Raw genomic sequence first — 26,188 nt, 5'->3', positions numbered from 1 at the left:
TCTAAACAGTTGAGGGGATTAACAGGTTAATTGCGGCATCGGACTGCGGAGTATTAAACTCCAGACAGCTGGAAGTAGGACAGTGGGAGGTGAAAGCACTGAGCGGGGATTATATTTACCAGAAAGCATGTGAGCGAGTGCGAGGAGAGAGGGAGAGGAGAAAACGAGCGAGAGAAAGAGCACCGGAGGAATGTGCGCTCCACTTGGTGGCAGTGAGCTCACAGGCCTGGACGCCAACGCTCCGACTCCTCCCATCCCCCAGCGCTTCCCTCTCCTCCTCTCTCTCCCTCTGTGTGTATGTATATGTGGTGCAATAGCAGCTTTTTTTCCTCAACTGAGTCACAGATCCAAACCCCCCTCTCCCTGCTGAGTGTCACTGATTGATTCATTTGTTTTACCTGCCATCTGCCATTCATTATCTCGGCCATTTGCGAATGCTAATCTCAGAGCGGGGGCTTCTCCGGCTCCGATGTGGCAAGACGGCCTCAGATTCCTGCCAAAACCCCCCTGCGCCGGATATGGAATTTCTGGGTCGATAATGATAACCGACAATTAACACCTTGTTTTGGCCTGTGCTGATACAGTACTGAACCCGGTGGGCTGCACGATGTTTCAGACAGCGAGCGATACTTTTTAGCCTCAAATAGCTTTTTATCATGAACAGATATCGTCTTTAATAGTCCATAATCAAAGGTGTGATCTATAAGATATGGAGGTATTTATTTCAAAACCTCATATCTGCAGAACAGCAGCTTCACAGGAGACGGATTAATTATGTAGGATAATATACTTTTCTATTGGTCAGTTTTAACATGAACCTTTCACCCAACATAAAAGGTTCACTCTCAGAAATAAAGGTGCTAAACTGTCTCTGGGTCAGTTCCCCTCCTGTCACTGGGGTGGAACCCTCAAGGGTCCATCTCAGTACCTTTAGTCAGGGAACATAACTGAACCATAATCCACTGAAATGATATGTTCTAAGCTGTACTGACTCCACACACCCCGTCTCGTCTCCAGGCTTTTATTTTACTGTTCTGTTTTAAAACATTCGGTTATGAAAAGGTACAAATACGAACTTTTCACCTGGAAACACTTATTTAAGGTTCACAATCAGACCTTAAAACCACTGTTGGAGCTTTGAGGGAACATTTACACTGTTTGTACCTCAATGAACGAAAATGTACCTGAAGAGAACCTTTATTTCTAACAGGGTCGTCACTGGAATTTTTAAATTATGTCAAAATAATAACAGCGACACAAGGTTTTGTTCTGACAGTGACTGAATATACTCAAGATGGACAATCATGAATTTTTATGGGTTTAATTTATATTAACCTCATTTTTAAGCCCAAAGTTCACACTGTGTGGGCTAAACAAACACATGAAACATACCAGCACATTTCCAACACTTTCCATTAGCCAGATAACATCATTTGCCTTTAAATGGGCCAAACTGGCATTTTCAGCTCGTGAATGAAAAATCAGTCTCTGCCTATTTAAATAACACAAATCCAATTTTGAAGTGGTGCTTCAAAAGTAAGAGGCAACTGGCTGTTTAGCACAATGAGTCATGGCTAACTGTGCTACGACATGGCAGCATAGCTGTAGCAGCAGCATTTAAATACAGTGCGAGTGCACTTACCTCGCTGACATTCTTCACCTCATAACTGCAACAGACGGCCCAAAATAAAAAACAAATAAAACTTCCGATTCCACATTTGGAGCAAAAGTCTGCCCATCTTGGCTGGTCCCGTTCATGCGTCCCTACGCACGGATACTATGAAAGCGCTAGAGTTTGCATGCAAGCACTTAAAAATGCAAATTTGGCTGTGGAAGTTTTATGCAACTTTAGTTGCTTGAAACCTACATGAAACTAAATTGCACTTGAGTTGCAACACCGTGCAACTCATTTGAAACTCATGGTTTCAAACGATTATCATGGCAAATCCATTCCAAACACTATTCTAGGCTCCATAATTTGTTTTTTATTTAAAATAGTCTCTCCTTTTAAGAGCAGAATATGATGAAACATAATAAATACATTTTTGATAAAGTTTCAAGGATATCACAAGCAGCAAAATGCCTGCGTGCACATACCTGTGGAGCCCTGCAATAACCAATTATTTTACATTTTTGCATTTTAAAAACAAGTTCACGCTAAAATCAATACATTAAGTGCAGTGAATGCGTGTAAGACAGGTTAACCCTTCAAATGGCCAGGGCCCGTCGACAGCCCTGACGTTTTATTCCCCACTTCTATAACCTAAGAACAGCTCGAGTCCATTTAGATTAATGGAACTCAAAGCCTTTACTGCTTTCCCATCTTGGCAGAACATCAGTTGCAAACTGATTTCTCTGCTGAAACCGTGAAAAACTTCAAAACAGCTACCATTAAAACTTATATATTGACTGCTGGCATATGAAGCAGCCCTGCTTCAAAACCCCTGAGTCTCCTGCTCTCTTCTTAGGCCTTAAGCTGGGCTGGACGTACCTGTAGGCATTGGGCAGATCGGTGCAGGTGCCACTGTTTTTGCAGGGGTTTGAGGTGCATTCGTCCGTTTCCTGCTCGCAGAAGTCCCCCTCCCAGCCTGGTCTGCACACGCACTGGTAACTCTAAAGGTGTAAATAAAGGAGAATATTAAAAGAATATAGAGCACCGAAACCTCATCCTGGTCTAGAAAAAAAAACCCAAAAAGACCAAACTTCATTTATTTCATTCAAAACTAGCCGTCAAGAAAAGCTTTTGTTTTTTACGAGATTTTTTTAATGAGGTTAGATAACACATTCTGTAGTCACACAAAACTGGAGTTCATTAAAAGTCCTAGAACAAATGAGGCTCCTAACAACCACCTGGAAGAGCTGGTCGACCCCAAAACTGCCCCCATCAGATAAACAGCACTTAAAGCTTTCATCTCTGAGAGAGAGGAGAAAATCAAGCTGCTTCAGATCTGAAAACATCCACAGGTGTTTCTGTCCATCCTTCCACTGTGAGAAGACGACTCAGCGCTGTGGGTCTGAAAGGATGTGTAGCTGATCAAGAAGAACCTCACTGAGAAAAGGAGACGGACACATCAAACAAAGAAGCTGAACGATGGACTGACCGCCCCAGAGTCCAGACCTCAACACCACTGAATGTGTTTGATTACTTCAGAAAATGATCAACCAGCTTCTAAGACTGAACTGTGGAGGAGTGTCTGCAGATTCTTTGAGGAACTGAAAGTGAGTCTCCTGAAAAGGCTGGAAGCTGTTTTGACCGAAATGAAAAGATAGGTGGTCTCTGACTTTTGCACAGTGCTGGCAGTGCTCCCCCGACACTCGCCACCATCTCCAGCTAATGCGTACAGTGCGTTTTTGACCATAAAGCTATTTACAGTACTTCATTCATTCGGTTTCATAGCAGTCACTCATTGTAGCCCGAACCTGGCATTAAGGTGACGGTTTAATCTGCTTCCAGAAGAGGCTGATTGAGTGAATTATGGGTTAAATTCTAATTAAAGTTTATTTTTACTGTATTGATTGTCACACAGGCTGACCTAATAGGCCTATAAATTACGTTAAGCATCTGTATTTTAACAGAACATTCTGGATAAATTAGCAAGAATATATTTATGGAAATTATGAAAGTTCTTTGGCCTATGTTAAAAAAAAAAGATCACACCATGAGATGAAGGCAGTGGCGCTCAAGCGTCTCCGTAAATTGGCTTCCGTTTGACTTTCATACGACGAGTGAAAGTGAACGGAATAACAAAAGCCTTGAAGCAGACAGGCACTGTAGCCTTTACATGAACGAATACAAGCTGGTTGAACTTCATGAACTTGTCACCTGCATTGAGAACAAGAAGATGTGGACTGCGGCAGGGTGAGTAAAATAATTAACTGGTTTTTTTTTTTTGGACAAATGTCAACCCACTAACACGGAAAAAACGGCTCGGAATGCATTTAAAAGAGTTACAGTCGTCTCGTTGGAAGTGCAACCATTGCTATGCAAATATACTCCTTCACCCACCCACCATCCGGCATCAAATATTCAGGCATATGTTTAAAGGCATGCAAACCACTCATTTCAGCATAAATTACTAAAGCGACCTGCTCACAGCAAATCCTCCAAATTACACAGCGCACAGATCTGAAATAAACAGGAGTCGGAGTGGATCAAATAGATTTCGACACCCCTGACATGCTGACACGGTCCACCTGTGTGCTCAGAACGTGTCATTGTTTGTTATTTGGAGTACAGAAATTTTTGCATTTTATTTAAAACTGCAAAAAAATACAGCCCCATTCATGCCTGGCACTGATATACACTGTGTCCATAAGTTTGTGGACACCCCTTCTTATTAGTGAATCCAGCTCTATTAAGGTGGTTCAAATGCACACACAGCTTGTTTAATCTTTAGAATCTGTTTAGAAAAGCACTGATGTTGTGGAGCAGCCACACATGAGCTGAAGGTCACCGTGTCCTATGCCAAGCGTGGGCTAGAGGGGTATGAAGCCCCCCAGCATTGGGCTCTGAAGCAGTGGAGCTGTGTTCTCTGGAGTGACGGAGCTTCATTCAATACCTTTGGGATGAGTTGGAGTGATCCAGAACTGACCATCCAACATCAGTACCTGACCTCACTAATGCTCAATCAAATCCTCACAGCAATGTTCGACATTTAAAGCAAAGCCTTCCCAGAAGAGTAGAGGCTGTTACTGCAGCAAAGTGAGATAAACTCCATATAAATACTCTTGATTCCTGAAGAAACACTGGATGAGCAGGTGTCCACAAACATTTGGCCATATACAATTATAAATATGTATATTTTTTGGCCATTGAGTACAAGCTGTCTGGTGGCTTCAATAATCACTTTTAGCAGTGCATTAAAGTACAGTGCAGCTATAAATCAGTGACCATGTACTTTGTTGTCACTTCCCCAGTCAGATGAACCGTACTTAAGTACTTGTGCTGAATTAAGTGCAGCCGAATCATCTAGGCCAGGGGTCGCAACCCAAATCTTAAGAAATCTTAAGAGCCATTTTGTCCTTTAGCAGAAATCAAACCATCTTGAGAGCCACAGCATTTTATGTCCATTTGACCATCTTGGCTGTCAATATGTCTCAGTATGTGCTGATGTACTAATATAGACTAAAAATATAATATAAATAAAAAAACACAGACTTACTTTGCTCTGCTTTAATCTTTACCTCAGCTACAGCTGCTTTTCTCACATCTCCAGCAGGAAACTTTTCCTAAAAGTAGAACAGTTTCTTGTAAAAATGTCTCTCAACATTTGACTTTTTACGAGGCTGAAGTCGCCTCTCATTCTCCAGCTTCTTGTTAGAATTGTCCTGTTCCACCTTAAATGGTACGGCAGGCACCATTAAAGTTGGAATGGGAAAATTTGTATGAGAAACTGACTTCAGCTTCGCGACTTTTTAGTGTTTGTCAGTTTCTCACTGCTGATTAAACGTATCAGGAAACCAGCTGGAAAGATAATATGTAAATAAGTATATTCGTCTCCAAATTATCGATGTTCGTCTTAAATCGTTTCGTTAGCTACTAGCTAGGCGAGGTGCTATGGTGACCAGCAGTCTGTGCTGATCTTCAGGGTTAAAGGGTGAATCAGCAGTTCTACATTAACTCCAGAGTTTAAGACCATTTACTGTTAAACTGTGTTGAACGATCAGCAGAGCTTTATTTTACTGTAAAGGAGGATTATTTTATTTTTACCTACTAATCTGATTCTGCTGTGGAGCCACAACAGGGCAGTAAAAGAGCCGCATGGTGCCTCCAGAGTCCTGGTATAGGTAGAGCTACCTACCTTCGTGGTTCTGCTGGGTGACAGGAAACTGACACAAGCACTCGAACAGCGTATGAATGATAGTGGGCAGGCTCTTGTTTCCACAAGGCTGAAGCTATTTCAAAAACTGTGCTCAATCGATGTCGTACAGGTCAGACATGGAGTAGCTAGTATGTAATTCTGCCCCGAACGAGGGCCGACGTCTGTTGAAAAAGTGCTACAAATGGAAGTGAACCCAGCTGCAACACAACAAGACCCTTCAGTGGCACCGTCCCTCACCCTGACGGCCGTTAAAATGTTCACCAATTTTGTAAGAGGAGAGATAAATGTTGCTACGGCTATTAGTTTTCCAGCTATTGGTATCCATCAAACATCTACTTTACATACAAAATGAACGAGGGGTCACGCGGTCACTCGCTTTTTCGGCAAAAAGGTTTCAGCTGGGACCGTCTGAGGCCGGGCTGATGTGTATTTCATGCACCGGAGGTGCACCGCTCGACTTTGTCTGATATGATTTGTTCACTGCGGGCCTTATTCATAATGGAGGAGGAATAATTCCGACGCGGCCTGGTAAATTAGACGCCTGCGGGAGACTCCCTTTCCGAACCTCCGGCAAACGGAGAGCATAATCTTATTTGGGCAGCTAAATCACCTACAGCGGCTCTCCCCAGTAAGCTCCAGCTCCGAGGGGTATTTTTAACCCTGCACGCACAAACACACATGAACAAACACACAAACAAAAATAATGAGGTAAATGGCAATCTGGGAATGCAAGCTCCCAAACCGAGCTTTGAAGAAAACAAGAGAAAAGCAAAGGCAAACTTCCCATTGGCTACAGCAAACTGAGGGACAATTTTCTTAATTGAATTGTGAATATTTCATACTGGTTAGGAGGTGAAAGTCTGTGTGAATTGACTCTACGTGATGGCACAAAGACACCGCAGGCAATGCATAACGAGTCACACGCATATAGGCTGGAATGTGCAGCTTTAACTACTTACAAATTAATGAAAATAAATGAAGATTCTGCACGGAACTCTAGCCGAGGCCTACGTGAGGAGCCATAAAATAGGACATGGCATAATATTTTGCGTCATCCTTTATGCTTCTTTAAACAGCTGTAGAACATCTGAATTAGCCCACATGTCTGAGACCCTTACAGTATAGAAGGCAAGTGCTTCACATCACAAAATATGCATAAATGCATACAGAAGCATGCAAAGGTCAGGTCTTCCTCTTGTCTTTCAGTGGGTCTGACCTTAGAGATGGACTAATAACACTTTTTCCCTTCCAATCCCGATACCTGATCCTTAAGTATCGGCCGATACTGAGTACCAATACCGAAACTAACTTCATCTAACTTAACTCACCTGATATTTATACAATTACATTTTAAAAACATTTTATTTTGGTATAATGCATGTTCTGCATCACAAATAAAACACACTCAGCTTGGCTGGATGGCTTTAACTGTTGAATTATCTTTATTAGATGCTTAAGAAAACTTATTTTTGTTTATTAACTGTATATATTTTGTATTTACTATTATATAATTAGTAATAAGAACCATTTTAACAATTTAAGTAAATGTAAAATATCTTTACTGTGCAGAACAGTTAAAGACAGAGCTAAACAGTATTCAGATAAACCTGTGGTGTTTACACATCAGCACACAGCAGCTTCTCTGGCTCAAAAACGGAGCTGAATGCTGTTTCACGTTTTGCTGCTCACGGTCAGTATCAGCGCCTTTCAGTGTTTTTCGTAACTTGGTTGGGCTGCGAGACCCCGCTGCTGAGTGACACAGATGACTGATGGAGGTGCACTGCAGGTGGGGCTAGTGGATGCACAGGTCTGGCTAGCGGGCTGCTATGCTAAGGGATAAATAAAGGCTAAAGGCTCATAACAGCATTGCTCCATATTAAAAGAGTCTGGGTGCTAAACTGGCCTGCCTGCAGTCCAGACCTGTCACCTACTGAAAACTTCTGGTGCATTGGAAAACACAAATTACGACAAAGGAGACCATAATCAGCTGAATGTCCCCATGCCCCCGTCCTTTTACATGCCTTTTTTAAAATGTGTTGCTGGCATCAGATTAAAAATGGGCATATATTTAAAAACAAAAAAAACAAACAAAAACAAAAAAAAACCAATAAAATCAGTTTTAACATTTGATATGTTATCTTTGTACTATTTACGATTAAATACATGGTTTAAATGATTTGCACATCATTGTCCCAACTTTGAAAATGGTATTTGCTGAGTTTGACATACTGGAAAATAATCAAAGAGAATATTTAAAATGTGCCGTAACTTTTGCACAGTGACTGTGTATTAAAATGCACAGATGTGTGTTCTCTGTAGAGGATATGTTAACCTATTTACACTTAAGTAAATTTCACCCCAGATGCGGTTACCGTGCTGGATGACGCGCTGCACAGCGCCGTGCTACGCACTCCTATAATAATCACCGTAGCCAGCGGTGTGTATACAGAAGCAGTAAAGAAATGCAGTGTCTGTGCTATTATATATAATCTAGACTAATAAACAAATCAACAGATCCAGTTCTCACTCTTTGACAGGTTGACTGAAATTCCATGAGTAGGTTAATGTTGTGAACTCAGTCACCTCCTCTTCCTATAGAGCTACATCACCTAGTGAGAAGGCCAGCAACAGTCAAGGCAGCTAGTCAAGATCTTATGTAGATGTAGAGTAAAACTTTGGGCCTGGTGGCCATTTAAGGGCTAATTCTTCGCAGTGCTGGCAGTGGACTTGCCTACAGCAAAGTCCTGATCCGGAATGTGTCCAGGTCTTGGTTTTGACTCGGACCTGCCTCTAATGCCAAGCTGACCGACTACACTTGGATAAGCAGTAAATCATGTACATTTGATTTTGCACTATTTTTGCCTTGTACATCAATAAACATCTAAAAGCTAAAAGCTCTTATGGCTCAACACGTTGCAGCAGAGTGTGAGGACTATTCAACGGAGCGAAAGAGCATGCACAGGCAAGACTTAATCAGTCAACATTAGCACTTCTGCACGGCCTACACAAGGAAGTTCAGCTGGGTGCCTCACTTCCCGGCCTTGGTCATCACACAGAGAGCTAAAGGTCAGTCACGACCGTATGAGAAGTGACGCGAGTCATAGGTCTCGGTATCCCCATCACTGGTATCGATACTGCGGTTAAGTGCCAGTATCAGTGTCGATACGGATACAGTATCATTATCAGTATTTAATATCCACAGAAACATCCCCTGCAAAATAAATAACCTGCATTTAATGTCTGTTTCGACCGGAAATGGAATAAATGAAGGGTGGTCTTTGACTTATTCACACTCCTGTACAAGCCACTGGACGTAAACCTCCAATACCTCTGCACTGCCCTGTAACAGAGGGCTCAGGGGTTGATGTGGGTAAGCGCCTATAAACCTACTCCACAGCGTTTTCAATAAAAACAAGCTCATAAAAATGAACAGTGGCAAAAGGAGGTGGCCGTACATAAACCGCTAGCATAACAGACGGGTTCTCTCAAGGCTGATGATACTCAGACTGAGATTTACAGCGTAAGGGCTGAAAAACAGACATTTACCTCCTTCACCCTCTTCATCCTCTCAGATGGTTTTTCCTTTTCCAACCGTGAACTGCTTCTGGCTGCGAGACGCATAGTATTCACCTGAATTCTGTCAAACGAAGAGGAGTTCTAGCTCGCTGATTACTGCTGCTCAGGGAGAGAACAACAAAACTATCTGGTCATGAAGAAACATTACAACGCAGTGTGAAAAAGAATTCTACATACGGCTCGATAATAACCCATAAATCTGTTTGGCGATGTCTTTAAAGAATGTCCCAGAACATCGGAAAACCGGAAAAAATACGCACTGCTAGTGGGCAATATATATCGTTATTGTGATAAATCATAATAAATAAACACAATATGCTTTCGGAACATAGTGTATATTGTGTATACATAATGACCAAATGCATGTGTTATTATAAAGAGAACAAAATTAGTCTGTTAAGCGAGATATTGAATAAAAAAATCACTGAGTTTGCAGTTTTTGATTGTATTTTTTTAAAAATGTAGTACTGCTGGCTCTTTTTTCTCTGTTTTAACTGATCAGATGTCTAAAAAATGATCATCACACATTGCAAATATGCTTTAAAGTATTGCAATATTATATTAATTCGCCCACCTCTACACCCTGCTAAACCTGTGGAAAAAACAAGAAAAGGCCAAAGACACAGTCGGCAGCAAAAGTTTGCAAACAGCACTGGTCAAATTACGTTTTGTTGATTTTTAAAAAGTGAAAATAAGACCTACATAAAGAACTTAAATACTTAAATATGGCAATTTTCTACAAAAGTGCGCAATTTTTATTTAAAGCCGTTTCCAAAATGGTTGCAATGCTGTACAATATGTAAATAAAAATAGAATACAATGATGTTCAAATCATTTAAACCCTATTTTTAACTGAAAAAGTCAACAAATCAATGTTTAAACTAAGAAATTTTATTGGTTTTCAAAAAAAATGTCCATTTTTAATTTGATGCTTGTAACACATTTAAAAAAAAGTTGGCAAAAAACAACTGGTGGAACATCTCACAACTAATTAGGTTACTTGGCAACAGGTTAGTAAAATGATTGGGTATAAAAGAGCATCTCAGAGAGGCCGAGTCTTTCAGAAGTACAGATGAGGAGGAGTTCACCACTCTGAAAGACTGCACCATCAAATAGTGCAACAATTTAGGTAACTTTCTCAACGTAAATTAGCCAATAACTTGGGGATTTCATCATCTACAGTACATAATATCATTACAAGATTTACAGAATCTCTGTAAGCAAAGGACAAGGCTAAAAACCAGTGTTTGCTGGCCGTGATCTTTGGGCCCTCAGGCAGCACTGCATTAAAAACAGACATGATTCTGTAGTGGAAATCACTGCATGGGCTCAGAAACACTTCTGAAAACCACTGTCTGTGAAAACAGTTCATCACTGAATCCACTACATGCAAGTTAAAACTCTACCATTCAAAGAAGAAACCATATATAAACAGGATCAGAAACACTGCCGCCTTCTCTGGGCCTGAGGTTGTGTAAGACGGACTGAGTCAAAGTGTTCTGTGGTCCAACAAAACAAAATTAGAATTTTTTTTTTTTTTTAAAGAACAGACGTTCCATTCGCTGGGCTAAAAAGTAAATTTCACCCCAGATGCGGTTACCGTGCTGGATGACGCGCTGCACAGCGCCGTGCTACGCACTCCTATAATAATCACCGTAGCCAGCGGTGTGTATACAGAAGCAGTAAAGAAATGCAGTGTCTGTGCTATTATATATAATCTAGACTAATAAACAAATCAACAGATCCAGTTCTCACTCTTTGACAGGTTGACTGAAATTCCTTGAGTAGGTTAATGTTGTGAACTCAGTCACCTCCTCTTCCTATAGAGCTACATCACCTAGTGAGAAGGCCAGCAGCAGTCAAGGCAGCTAGTCAAGATCTTATTGTTGAAGTCATCTATAGTTAATAGCATATATAATACATAATACAGATGGCTCTACATTAACAGGTGCTCTGTGTTGCGTATGGTATGACATGGGCTTTAGAAATTCAACCAGAGGCACCCAGACATTTAAACGACTGTAGCATATAAAAGATGCCACTAACCCCTTAAATGTAGAGTAAAACTTTGGGCCTGGTGGCCATTTAAGGGCTAATTCTTCGCAGTGCTGGCAGTGGACTTGCCTACAACAAAGTCCTGATCCTGAATGTGTCCAGGTCTTGGTTTTGACTCGGACCTGCCTCTAATGCCAAGCTGACCGACTACACTTGGATAAGCAGTAAATCATGTACATTTGATTTTGCACTATTTTTGCCTTGTACATCAATAAACATCTAAAAGCTAAAAGCTCTTATGGCTCAACACGTTGCAGCAGAGTGTGAGGACTATTCAACGGAGCGAAAGAGCATGCACAGGCAAGACTTAATCAGTCAACATTAGCACTTCTGCATGGTCTACACAAGGAAGTTCAGCTGGGTGCCTCACTTCCCGGCCTCGGTCATCACACAGAGAGCTAAAGGTCAGTCGCAGTTAGCGACTGTATGAGGAGTCACTCCCTGTTTAATGCAACTGTGTTTTTTTTTCTTTTACAGACGCAGCCGGTCCGCATACCGTCATAATCGCCACGGGGAAGTGTACCATTAAAGTGCTCAATTACATGCTGGGTAGGCCATTTCGTAGTCAGTGATTTCATGCCTGTGGGGTTATAAAAATCTCTTAAACCACTCACGCAATGATCCAACCATTGAGCATATAGAGTGGCTATTAATGCGTCCGCGCTATTCTAAATCCATATCGCGGGTCGTAAAAGTGTCAGGTGATGTTCTTCCAATATCTGCGGCCTTATTAAGTGCTTTGTTTACATGCATATAAGAGATTCAATGTTTGCTTTTTCCCCGAGCAAAATGTCTCGTTATTTTGTACAGCACTTTTCAGATCGCAATACTCAAAGGAAATCTGCCACATTAAGTTATCCGTCTCCGTCGTCTCGACTACGGCAACAACAACAAAAAGCTGGAGTCATCATGGCGAAATGAAACCGCAGAACCAGCACTGTGACTCAGCAAAGCAAGTCATGTGCGTCTATTAGAATTCAGGCAAGAATAAAACCTAAAATGAGGTCAATGCTAATGTAAACTCTCAGGCAATATCAGTCTGATTCATATGCATTACTAAAATACATATTCATAAACATTAGCAAATTCATTTCACTCTGGACACTGCTGGATATGAACATATATGAACATGAATACATTTGTCTTGCTTTTTGAAATGAGTCTAATTAACAAACACTGTTTCAAACTGCACAGTTTCATACCATTTACTCCTCGGTCCATATAGTCCATTTTTGAAAATATTCTAATTTACTAATAAATACAGTACTGTGTGAAAGTCTTAGCCAGCTGTTTAACAGTTTATCTCTACAAATAAACAAAATACAGTTGAATGTAGCAAGAATTTCTTCTTTTCAGTATTAGATTATTATTAATTATTATCAACCAAGATTATTTTTATCTGGGTCAGAAGAACACAGAGGCCCCCCACAATTGAGCATGTTTACATGCTTAATAATCTGATCATAACTGTATTTCTGCAGTTATCTGATTATTCAAATTGTCATGTAAACACCATACGCTGATCTAGAAATCTGATTAAGAAATCAGATAAAGAGGCTGGATTTTAGCTCAGTAATCAGATTTCTCAGTGCTGTGAACTCTTACTCTGATTTCTTTCAGATTTCTCAGTCTGAGCATGTGTGAAAACAGACTGCGGTACCTGAAATCAGCGAGCAGCGTCGCCGCGAGACGCAGCAAAACACTTTTGGATCGACGTTCAAACCAAACACACTTGACAATGTGAAGGATTTAAATATTCTTCATCTTCTAGATGATGTTTGTTCATATTTTCAGGCAAAGTGGCGATGTTTCAAAAAAAAGCCGCGGCATAAAGTTTTACTTTTACCTCATGTCTTCTTCTGTGAGTTTATTGGTTGGTTGCAAAGCAGAAATCTGATTACAGTCTGATTCATGTAGACCTGGAGCTTCCCCATTATCTGATTATTCAAGTACATGTAAACGTGTTGATCGGATTACTGACACAATTTGATTTTCTGCAGTTATTGGATTATTAAGTGCATGTAGGCACACTCTGACAATAATACACAAAAAACTGAAAAATAACTTTAACAAACAGCTAATTTGCTTACATGCCCTGTAAACAGTGTCGGAAAATTTTACTGTCATGTTTTTTTTGCAAAATTCCCAATTAATGTGCAATATCCTATAATCTTTCCTGTAATTTTCCTGCACATTTTGGTGGTGATATTTTAAACATAGTAGCAAGGTTATGGGCTGAGGGGCCTTTATTTTACTCACATATTTAAAAGCTATTTGTTTATCTAATTTTTGCATCTGCACTGGACTATACCCAGGTTTTGAGCTGTCTCAGCGCCCCCGAGACCCCCGGCAGTCCAAGACCCCGGCCCCTCTCCTGACTTCTCAAAGCACTTCAGCCACTCCTTGCAGTTCAGATCCATCAGCAGCAGCACCTGATTTAATTTAATGAACTATTAAACTTAATTTTAAACTTTTAGTCTCTATTCACCTCCACTCATCCTGCAACTGTGTGACTTGATTTTAGTTCACTTTAGTTATTTAACTGTTTTTAGTTATTGTTTCATTTTTTATTCTGTAACTTTACAGGAGAAGGAAAAAACACACTTTACTTTTAATGTAAGTCAACGGAATCACATTTTTTCCAAGTCATTTTGGGCCGTTTCTTTTGGTCCATTCTTCATGAAACGTAAAGGGCAAACAGGCATTTTTAAATTGTGCCAAAAATTAAAAAACAACAAAAATGGAGATACATGGTTTCATTTGGACAGCAGTGAGATACAGTAGATACAGTATATACTACACTATATACACACTATACATACACACTATATACTATACCATATTATATTACAATACTATAAAGTATACACACATTAATGCCATATATTCACACACACAAACACACTGTCCAAAAGCGCCCACTGAATTTTTATTTTTTTCCAGTTAAACCTGGAAATTACCAACAAAAAAATTCTGAAATCTTAAAAACCTGAATAAAAATCATTGCATACAAAATCAATAAGAAACATTCAAAATTTTGCACTATTTCTAAGTAACGATTCGAATTTAAACTAATTTGTGAAAGTGCCCACATTCAGGCGTCTGTAAAACAAGGTCCAGTTATTTTCACTCTTATTTCTTCTGGTGAATCTCGGGTTTACGATGATTCTCAGGATCATCTGATAAAATACAAAGAAATTCTAAAATTCTTATTAATTTTATAAAACATTCTACATTTCACTCAAATTGTTATGCTGATCATATAACTTGTAATAAAAAACCTGGTATTAAATTAGACAAGCATGCAAAATTGAAACATTTTCAGACTTTTGTGCCTTTGACAAATGCAAAGGGATCTCTATACGAGCCCCAGCAGACTAAGAAGGATCTGTCCTGAACGTCGGCGCAGATTCTTTCTGTCATCCACATCATTCAGTTGTCTAGCAGAGGTAAGTCAAGGTGACTGGGTACAGATGAAGATGTGTTTGAAGATGGTGAAGATGTTTCACGGCTTGTTCGAGGGGTTTCATCACTTCAAACATTTCCTGCGTCACTGAAAAGCTTCAGACATTCGGGAACAGAGCCTTTTCCGGGATGTAAGCGCTGATATAGACAGGCACCAAACACGTTTCTCATTTGTCGATACTAACAACTCGTCCAGCAGACGGTTTTTCAGAGTTATCTTAATTTACTAAAACACACAATACTGTTTTTGGAGTCAATGTTTAACACTATTAAACCACTGTGGTTCCAGAAAAATGCATAAAATTAATTATTAATTATTACCCGTATAATAATCCAGTGTAATTTTAAAGCTTTTAAATAAATAGTAGGAAGATGGAACAAATAATGAAAACGTAGGCGTCCAGAATGAGGAACACAGCAGTAAATGACTGTAAAATGACTGAGAAAGCTGTATTCTCCTGTTTCACATGACGTCACACTGAATAGTGCGATGCTTTCGATTAGCTGTGCTTTGTGAATGATTCACCTGTAAGACGTGACAGAAGCCGAGAGACGAGGGACACCCAGACCTTTAATTCAGTGTTTTCACTCCAGGCTTGGAGCCGCTGCACTGTACAGTTTAGTGTTTCTCTGCTGTTCACACCTCGTTCAGCTCAAGAAGGGCTTAATTAGCTGATAATATCAGGTATTTTAACCAGGAAACCACAGTAATGCAGTGCAGGGGTTTCAGGACTGGAGCTGAACTCTGAACTAACTGCACTAGCAAACTTACAGAATCACGTCTGTCGAAACACGACGTCGTTTTCAGACCCACGACATTCAGTCTGATATTTAACGCTTATGTTTCTCCATTCAAACGTCATTTAAATCAGAAACAGAGAGTGAAGTTATACCGGCTGTCTGCAGCTCCGCTAGGGGGCGACTGTTCATCTCTTGGCTGGTAACATCAGCTAAAGTGATCTAAAGGCCAGCATTGATCACATCTGTGTTAATTAGCTGATGTCGTTACCCTCCTATGATCACAGAGTGTTTCTCCTCTTTATGCAGCACCATGGGGTCCTTTACCCACCCTGAGCTGAAGAGCCGGTGGGCTTCTGTGCTTTTAAATGCTGTGAGAGACTCTCAGAATAGGGAGAGGGGCTGAGTATGAGATCAATATATCAGGAAAACACAAATTTGATAGTTTTCCGCCAGTTTAAGTGGGATCAGGAGTTCAGGGGAAACTGTATAAGGATCTCAGACTGTTTTATCGACTTTGTTGAGGAACGTTTTTCTCTTCCAAAGTAAGGAGAGTAATTTTAGACACCTTTCACCTCTAGTTACGTTCGTGCGGAGCAGCAAAGCCAGAAATTCAGTCCCAAATATGACAAACCCTAGACCAGGGGTCAGCAACCTGCAGCTCTTTTACTGCCCTGTTGCGGCTCCACAGCAGAATCAGATTAGTAGGTAAAAATAAAATAATCCTCCTTTACAGTAAAATAAAGCTCTGCTGATCGTTCAACACAGTTTAACAATAAATGGTCTTAAACTCTGGAGTTAATGTAGAACTGCTAATTCACCCTTTAACCCTGAAGATCAGCGCAGACTGCTGGGCACCATAGCAACACAGACAACAGTCTCACCTAGCTAGTAGCTAACGAAACGGCAAAGAGAGAGATTTAAGACGAACATCGATAATTTGGAGATGAATGGACTGATTTGTGTTTATAGTCACTCCAGCTGGTTTCCTGATAGGTTTAATCTGCAACGAGAAACTGACAAACACTAAAAAGTTGCAAAGCTGAAGTCGCTTCTCATTCACCAGCTTCTTGTTTGAATTTTCCTGTTCCACCTTAAATGGTGCCTGCTGTACTATTTAAGGTGAAACAGGAAAATTCTAACAAGCGGCTGGCAAATGAGAAGCGACTTCAGCCTCATAAAAAAGTTGAACAGTGAGAGAAATTTTACAGAAACTGTTCTACTTTTGAGGAAACGTTTCCTGCTAGAGATGTGAGAAAAGCAGCTGTAGCTGAGCTAAAGATTAAAGCAGAGCAAAGTGAGTGAGGTTTTTTTTTTATTATATTTTATTACATTTTATTATATTTTTTATTATATTTTTAGCCTATGCTACTACTTTAGCACATACTGAGACATATTAAGAGCCAAGATGGTAAAATGGATATAAAATGTTGTGGGTCCCAAGATGGTTAGATTTTTGTTGAAAGGACAAAATGGCTCTTAACATTTGGGTTTATGGATAATGACGAGAATGAAGTTACAATAACTTCAGTGACTGTGTGTCATGGTATTTGATGGAAGGGCTAGAGCAGCACTTTACCAACTAAATCATGAACAGAGCATGACAGGATTCTAAACCACTACTGAAGAACTGTTAGGGTGTGTTTACGCTTGCAGTTGGTTGTCTTGGTCCGGACCAAAGCAGCATTTTAGTTCTGGTTTGTTTAGCAATCACACTGACATATTTAAGATGTAAACAAAGTCATACAAGTAAAAGATTCTGATTGATTGATTCTATGATTTTATGACGTACAGTAACTGTGATGTCCACTGAGCTGAATCGTGCAGTTCTCTGCTCTATCTGGGCTCTTTGGTTTTATTTCTGTCATTCAGAATAATAAGCCAGGAGAATCTCTGCGTTATTGTGATATTGCACCACGTAAAGCAGAAAGAAATCCCTGAAACCAGAAAGGACAAACGTCAACATATCAACACATAATATCATTTTTGGGTGCAGTCAAATGAGTATTTGGAGTATTCTATAATGACCTCAGGCATCATCAGTAACCAGCTTTAAAAAGCAGCTGAAAATGTCTGAATTTAACATTCTGATCGGATTCTGTTTTTATTTTAAAATTTTCTTAATCATTTATTGTTCTTATTTTTCATTCCCTCCTGTGTTCTTTTATATTTAAATGTTTAATCACTTGCTTCTATAAGGGTCATTCTACAGAAACGTCCATTTTTGTGTCCTTAGGGTTTACAGATATATTACACTTAAAAAACATGTTAGGGTTACAATTTATTTATGTTTTAATTTAAGTTATTTTAACAGTTACACCTTCTTGAGCCTCAATTTAGCAATATTGGTTTTTAAAAAAACTCTTATTTTGAAATAAAAGTCACACTGATGACATCACTCGACTTCCTTTTACCTGTTTTCTGAGGATCTATGAAGAAAAGCTCATGGTGAGTCCACTGTGTCTTTCAGTTATCAGAGATTTTCTCATTTAGCTCATGATTTCATATGAAGCTTTTAGCTGAAGTCACTGGTGTGACCCACTTTATTCTGAGGTAACTGTGAAAAAATAGAACACAAATGGATTAAATTTCATATTTTAGTGGATATTCCCTGATTGACAACATGTGGTTTGATGCTCTGCAGCAGCCGTTTTGTAAAATGTATTGTTCATTAAAAATGTCTCTGGTGTTCCTTTATTATGTGTAACACCAATGAGGATCAGTAACACCAGTGACTCCTATGGACAGACAGAAAAGTGGACGTTTCTGTAGAATGACCCATTTATTTTTTATTAATTAATTTATTTAATATTACCATTTTTATTAAACAAACAGTTCTTTCAATTGTTTTCATTTCTTATTTTACTGTTATGCATACATGATTTTGTTGTTTTGTTTTAATTTTATTAAACATATAAAAAGTTTTACAATATAAAACCATTGTGGTTTCAGAAAAATGTATGGGAAATGTATAAAATAAGTTATTGAAATGAATCATTGTGAGGCACTCTGAGCTGCATTTTTACGTACGAAAGGTGCTATATAAATAAAATTATTATTATAATTACTTCAAACGCATTTTAAAACCCAAACTCTCTCTTCTATAGTTACTAAAAATGTTTATGAAGAGAAGATCATTCATGCCTCAAAACAGCATCAGAAACTACGTCTTTTCCACAAAGCAGAGAGGTTCTAAAGAAAGGAGACGCTGGTTCGTTCCGGTGTTGGGTCGTTTAGATGTCTTTGATCTGTATCACGTTTACAATTCAAATTCACTGCACTAGAGTGGGTTCTAAAGTGAACCAAAACCGACCTGCTCAGGGGGCCTCAGTCTGCTTATTTGGTGCATCAGAATTCGGACGGCAGGGTTCACACTCGCTCTGACGAACCGCACTAACAGACTAAACCGGACCAAACCTGTCAAGTCTGAACGCGTCCTAAAACGCCAACTCCCAAAGTGAAAATGTTACCTTAACGTCCTTTACAAACATGTTATAAGCTACTAATGTTGGTGTACTGTTGCTATGGCACCACAGTGTACCACTAACACAATACTGCAAACGCTAGACACCAAACACGTCCACCAGGACTGTCCTGATCACGATTAACTGCCATATAAATAAACTGCTTGTACTACTTAACCTTTTCAACCACCGGTGGTTCCAAAATGCACTTTGTCGTATTTTTCATAACTGTCATATTTCATAAGCTACATTCTAAAGGTGGGGGTCGTATGAGAGCTGTAACTGTCTTCTGTCCAGTCAAATAGATGGGTGATGTAATTCTAAACCCTTATAATAAAAGAAGCTGAACTCAGTTTTTTTTTGTCTACTGAAAGTCGACCCATTTTTCCACAAATCTGGGCTATAAACTATAAACAGACGGCGTCTCTTCAGTGATCTGCTCTGTAAACATTATTTTTATAAAATAATACAAAGAGCGTCTAAGATTTTTGGCTTTCAGCAGTAAATTGTAAGCATACAGTGATATGTGTGATCATAAAACATGTTCTGTTAATTTGAGGGGAGCTTTTACTTCAAATAAATAATTAAATAAAATAAAAATGTACATTTATTTCATGCAGTTACTGAATAATTTGCCTTATGATAGAAAAAACAAAACATACCCTGGAGAATAAGAGGTTACATATATTTATTAAAATAAAAGCCCAAAGTGGCCAAACTGTGATTAGCTGTCGACTATTAGTAGCTCTAAACTGATGACAAACAGCTCGAGCTCAAATAAACAAACGTGACTCCCTGCTGGATGAACATTCAGACTGAGAAGGCTAACAGCTGTGGAAAAATCACTGCAATCAGCTCAAATAAATGCTATTATTGAACAGTGGTGGACGAAGTACATAAACCATGTACTTGAGTTAAAGTAGAGAGACCCAAGGTAAAATATTACTGCAGTAAAAGTAGAAGTTCCTCCCTTTAGACCTCCACTTGAGTAAAAGTACAAAAGTATTTGCCTTCAAATGGACTTAAGTATCAAAAGTAAAAGCATTAAAAGATTAACTTAACTTAGTTATAAGTTTAACAAAAACTTTAAACTCAGATTCACAAATGAGTTTTCCTTTACTAAACTGCATCTGTAGGTCTCTTTTCATAAACATAAACTAGCCAAAACTAATTTACTATATAATGAAATGTGTTTGTATAAATTCAGAAAAAAGACACGTCAGTCACAACTGCATATGTGTACATATTTCTATATTGTGGTCTGTTTACACAGAGTTAGGTTAGTTCATCATTTATGTTGAATAGACTCCCAAAATTTTACGCTGCTGTACTGATGTTGAACCGTGTGCTGCACTGGGTCGGTATGACCAACAGGTCAAAACAAGCTCAAAACAAAGTGACCGCTGTGCCCTGATTGGTGTTTTTGCTTTGCGCTTCTTTTGTTTTGACGTTACATTTTTATTCACACATAAACCAAAAGGAACGATCGATTTCTCATAATGTAGTCGAGTAAAAAGTGAGATATTAGACTTTGAAATGTAGTGGAGTGAAAGTAAAAAGTCATAAAAAATGGAAAAACTTCAGTAAAGTACAGATACAGGAAAAAACTACTTAAGTACAGTAATGAATTACATTTACTGAGTTACTGTCCACCACTGTTATTGAATAACTATGCCAGGCCTAATGTCCACATGCATCTGAATTTCAGTGGAAGTGTTGCTTTAAGCCCAATAACACTGCCTGATTCATGCTACCTCTGACCTGATTCCATCTTTTAGCCCATTCCTGATCTCCTTCTAATGAAATCTCTACTGCTAAAGACAGTTTGCCATCACTCGCCAGGACCAGTGTGCTGAATAAACATTTCACCATTCTGCATGCAACTGGGGCGAGGAGTCTGCAAGAAACGAGCTCAAACGGAGCGACTCTCCACGTACGGCTGGTCTTTTCACTGGAAGGGCTGCTGCTAACAGCCGGAGAAACAGACCTCTTCTCCTTTTCTGTATTAAAAAAATCCGGACCTGCATTATTCAACAGGAATAAATGATATGCTATTTCCCCCCACTGTTCGGCGCGGGAGAACAAGTGTATGAGGCCTAACACCTTGTTTATAATTTAGCGGGCGGAGGGCTGCCCTGCTTGCAGGGGTGGAGAGGGAGCCAAGAGAGAAGAGGAAAGACAAGTGAACAAAGCAGTGGCAGAGGGAGGGAGGGAGGGCGGGAGGGCTGGAGGGAGGGGGGATTGTACCGAATAAAAATAGAAAGAGAGGGGAGAAAGTGTATCAGGATGGATGGCAGAGCTGAAGAGGGAGAGCAGGGGAGAAGGAAGAGGCTGAGAAGACAGAGGAGGTCACTATTTCTTTCCCTTGGCCTATTAGTTTAGATGGGCCGGAGGGAGGGCAGAGCGGAGGATGGATCCTCGAGAAGAGGACAAAACTGGACAAAATATAATCCGTCGAAGCTTTTTAAGACATTTTTAGATTGTCGGTTTGCTGTAACTCAACACACTAAAGAGTAATCTGGTTTATTGTAAAGAAAAAATTTAAGTGTGTTTACATGCGCTCAGTAATCTGATTATAATCTGATTTCTGCAGTTATCTGATTATTCAAATGCTCATGTCAACAGCACACTGTTTTCTTAGATCGGAGTAAGGTCTAGAAATCTGTTTAAGAGGCTGGATTTTAGCTCAGTAATCAGATTTCTCAGTGAATGTAACTCTTACTCTGATTTCTTTCAGATTTCTCAGACTGAGCATGTGTGAAAACAGACTGTGATACCTGAAATAAGCAGCAAAACACTTTCGGAGCGACGCTGAAACCAAATACATGCTTGATGAAATGAAGGACTTAAATATTCTTCATCTTCTAGATGATATTTGTTCATATTTTCAGGTAAAATGACTCAATATTTTAAAATAAAAGCCGCAACATGAAGTTCGAGTTTTACGTTACGTTTCTTCTGTGAGTTTATTGGCTGGTTGTAAAGCAGAAATCTGATTACTGTCTGACTCCTAATGCGAGGCCATGCCTTATTAACGTGTGCGAACAAGATCCTAACACGTGGCCATGCCTTATTAACGTCTGGGAACAAGATCCTAATGCGTGGCCATGCCTTACTAACATGTGGGAACGAGATCCTAATGCATGTCCATGCCTTATTAACGTGTGAGAACAAGATCCTAACATGTGGCCATGCCTTATGAATGTGTGGGAATGAGATCCTAAAGCGTGGCCACGATTTATTCATGTGTGGGAACGAGATCCTAATGCGTGGCCATGCCTTATTAACATGTGCGAACAAGATCCTAATGCGTGGCTATGCCTTATTAACGTGTGGAAACAAGATCCTAATGCGTGGCCATGCCTTATTAACATGTGGGAATGAGATCCTAATGCATATCCATGCCTTATTAATGTGTGGGAACAAGATCCTAACATGTGGCCATGCCTTATTAATGTGTGAGAACGAGATCCTAAAGCGTGGCCACGATTTATTTGTGTGGGAACGAGATCCTAATGCGTGGCCATGCCTTATTAACATGTGGGAACGAGATCCTAATGCATGGCCATGGCTTATTAACGTGTGGGAACAAGATCCTAATGTGTGGCCACTCCTTATTAGCGTGTGGGAACAAGATCCTAATGTGTGGCAACGACCAAGTAAGGTATGGGAATGAGATAATTAAGTCGTGGTCACGATTTAGTAAAGCTTGGGAATGAGATCATGCCTTCCTAAGTCGTGGCCACACATTATTTTTATTTATACAGGATGTCGCCAGCAGGGCTCCGTACGAATCAGCCAGTAAGTACAAGTTAGTTGTTTTTCAGAATCAGGAAAAAAAGCAGAAAAAGCACAATTATCTGAAAATCACACAAAAACCCACTTGATTTTCTCCTCTCTCTCAGAGATGAAAGCTTTCAGTGCTGTTTATCTGATGGGGCAGTTTTGGGGTCGACCAGGTCTTCCAGGTGGTTGTTAGGAGACACATTTTCTTTATAGCTTATTTGAGCTCCAGTTTTGGAAGCTCTTGTTTTTCTACTTATTTTCTCCTTCTGTGTGCAAGTGGATTATCTTTATATCTACTTATACTATCCTCAAAATGAAAAACGTGTACTCACTGCTCAACTGGGATTACATAATAACATCTGAACCAACAATAACAAGCTCAATAACTGACAGCTCAGTTAATACAAATGGGTATACGTTGTCCTTGTTTGCAACAACATAACCAGGTTTATTCTGAGGAAAACATTTATCACAACTGTAATTGTTCAGGAAAATATTAGAAATTCTGTTTTTTAAACCTTGTCTGGGAAACAAGAGTTCCAGTCTGCACTAAAATCGTTTGGGAAAATGACGCTGAGTGTCACAAAACACACCCACATCATTAGCAAACAGCTGCTTTAAGTCGGCAAAGCCTTTGCAGGTATTTGTTCTTACTTGGTTAAACAGAAACAGCAAGACCGATTCTAATTTCTTGCGCAGCCAGTGCATGCGCTCTTGCAGTATGTTGCTCCTCAGTTTATCAAAGAAGGGCTTAATTAAGTGCCAAGGCTAAAATGACTGAAATTACAGAGAAAAACAGAAGATTATTAGTCATGAGAGAAAAAACGAAGAAAACCAAGAATGGAAGTCAGAAAAAAAGTCATTGTCAATTTAACTGAAGGCACTTTGAAGCAAAGCTGCAAGGTGGCTGCTGGGAATGCTATTAGATACCTTTCGCTGAGTCATTTCCCAGCAGATAACATCTCAGCCAAACTGCCATGACAACCTATTTCAGTAAATCATCTTGTCAAATAATGCTGGAGATACACTCTATATTGAACTTTCTCACGGCACGTTATGGCTGATGGCTATTTTTCATTACCTGAAGCTATACCACGTCAGGGGTCATATACTTTGTAATCGGTGGAACTCCATGATTTTTCCGTGACGTATAATGACATTTCCATGACATTTAACGTACAGACAAAGAACTCATCTCTTCTGGGAGAAAAAGAGGCTTGAATTCTTTCAGAACGTCCTAAACGCTTCACGTTTGATAGACAGATTGTTTTAAAGAGCTCATTTACCCAGCATATCGAGCAAGTCGTATTAGTCTCATCATTTAAAGCCCCTGTCAACATTTAAAATACTGTTTGATAGTAAAGATATGCTGCGGGATGAGCATTTAATAGGGTTATATTCAAGAATTAGGACAATTTAATAGCAGAATGCTCCAAAAACTGCTGCTGCTTAGGACTGTGTGGGCGTGTCAGAACTGAAAATGATTGACAGTGCTGTCTCCCAGGCAACGTGAACAACCCAACATCAGTGGCAGCAGTAAGCAGAATCAGTGTGGTTCCGTCCTACACGTACGAGATCCTCCCTCACTCTCAGAATGGAGAGTACAAAGTGCAAAGAAGAAAAGAAGCTGTGTGATGGTCAATACAGCCAATGTTGGAGAACTCATCTTTCAGGCTTTCATCTCATGATGGTTAGATCACGAACATATTCCTCAAACTCTGAGCTCCTGTTATGGGTCTAGACCAGGGGTCGCAACCCAAACGTTGAGAAGAGCCATTTTGTCCTTTCTACAAAAATCAAACCATCTTGGGAGCCAAAACATTTTATGTCCATTTTACCATCTTGGCTGTAAATGTGTCTCAGTATGTGCTGATGTTCTAGTATAGACTTAAAATATAATATAAATGAAACACAGACTTACTTTGCTCTGCTTTAAGCTTTAGCTCAGCTATAGCTGCTTTTCTCACATCTCCAGCAGGAAACTTTTCCTCAAAAGCCATTTAAGGTGGAACGGGAAAATTCAAACAAAGCTGGCGAATAAAAAACTGACTTCAGCTTTGTGACTTTTTAGTGTTTGTCAGTTTCTCGCTGCAGATTAAACGTATCAGGAAACCAGCTGGAGTGACTATAAACACAAATCAGTCCATTCATCTCCAAATTATTGATGTTCATCTTAAATCTCTCTCTTTGCCGTTTCGTTAGCTACTAACTAGGCGAGACTGTTGTCTGTGTTGCTATGGTGACCAGCAGTCTGCGCTGATCTTCAGGGTTAAAGGGTGAATCAGCAGTTCTACATTAACTCCAGAGTTTAAGACCATTTATTGTTAAACTGTGTTGAACGATCAGCAGAGCTTTATTTTACTGTAAAGGAGGATTATTTTATTTTTACCTACAAATCTGATTCAGCTGTGGAGCCGCAACAGGACAGGTAAAGAGCCGCATGCTGCCGACCGCTGGACTAGACGGTCATGTCTGCAGACGCGGTATAGAAAGTTCTCGTGTCTTACTGTACGTCGTGCCTGTGAAGCACAATAACAGGGGAACTCTGTGAGCCTGGATGTTAGGAGGGTAGCTAACGTAGCACTAAGCTAATGTATCATGTTATTCCTCCAGTTAAGGTGGACCGCTAGCTATCGTGCTCTCGTAAATGAAGTTAATCTCTTATAGTAAGATCCTGCAACAGGTTGCTAACGCAAGTAAGAAGCAGAGTCTAGCTACACTACAAACAACCTTTATAACAAGCACTGTTATCACATTTAGAAAAGCTTAAATAAGCTGCTTGCTGGGAGTTTCGTCTGGGACTCAGAGACAAATTTAGTTCCACCAACTCAAATCAAACAGAAGCAAACAGCAAAAAAAGTATTTTCCACAATCGCTCAACTGAAAAGACCAACAGCACCGTTTCTCAGCCAGTTCAGATCAACAGCATAACAGTCAGAAACAATGACAGAAGTAAGTACACAAAAGCTGTTATGCTAGCTCAATGCTAATAATTAACTAGTCACATGTTCCTATATTTTGGCATTATGTTTGTATGAATAGCAGGGCACCCAATCAGGAGCGCCCTCATCTGCATATGTCCCAGGCACTGACGGGACCGTACCAACTGCAGGAGAAAGTTAGGGAGCAGAGTTAGAGACGTTTAGTCTGATTTTAGTCATGTCTCTTGGTTGAAGCTACTCAGTGATGTTATTTTTAAAGATCAACCTTCCCAGAAAACAGCAGATGAAAATAAGCCACTGTGGAAAAATGATGTCAAACTGTATTTATATATTCTGTTAA

At 39.7% G+C, this 26,188-nt stretch overlaps 1 protein-coding gene across 1 annotated transcript in view; it reads right to left on the bottom strand.

The window, feature by feature from the left end:
- The window catches only part of eys (eyes shut homolog), a 433,237-nt gene that overhangs the window by 269,958 nt on the left and 137,091 nt on the right, over positions 1-26,188 (bottom strand). The window contains exon 20 of the mRNA XM_036583442.1: positions 2,492-2,613. Coding sequence (XP_036439335.1) covers positions 2,492-2,613 — 122 coding nt within the window. The remainder of the gene's footprint in view (positions 1-2,491; positions 2,614-26,188) is intronic.

This window comes from Colossoma macropomum, unplaced genomic scaffold, assembly GCF_904425465.1.
Source record: "Colossoma macropomum unplaced genomic scaffold, Colossoma_macropomum, whole genome shotgun sequence".
In the NCBI taxonomy this organism is placed as follows: Eukaryota; Metazoa; Chordata; class Actinopteri; order Characiformes; family Serrasalmidae; genus Colossoma; species Colossoma macropomum.
This window is presented reverse-complemented; position numbering and strand designations above follow the sequence as displayed.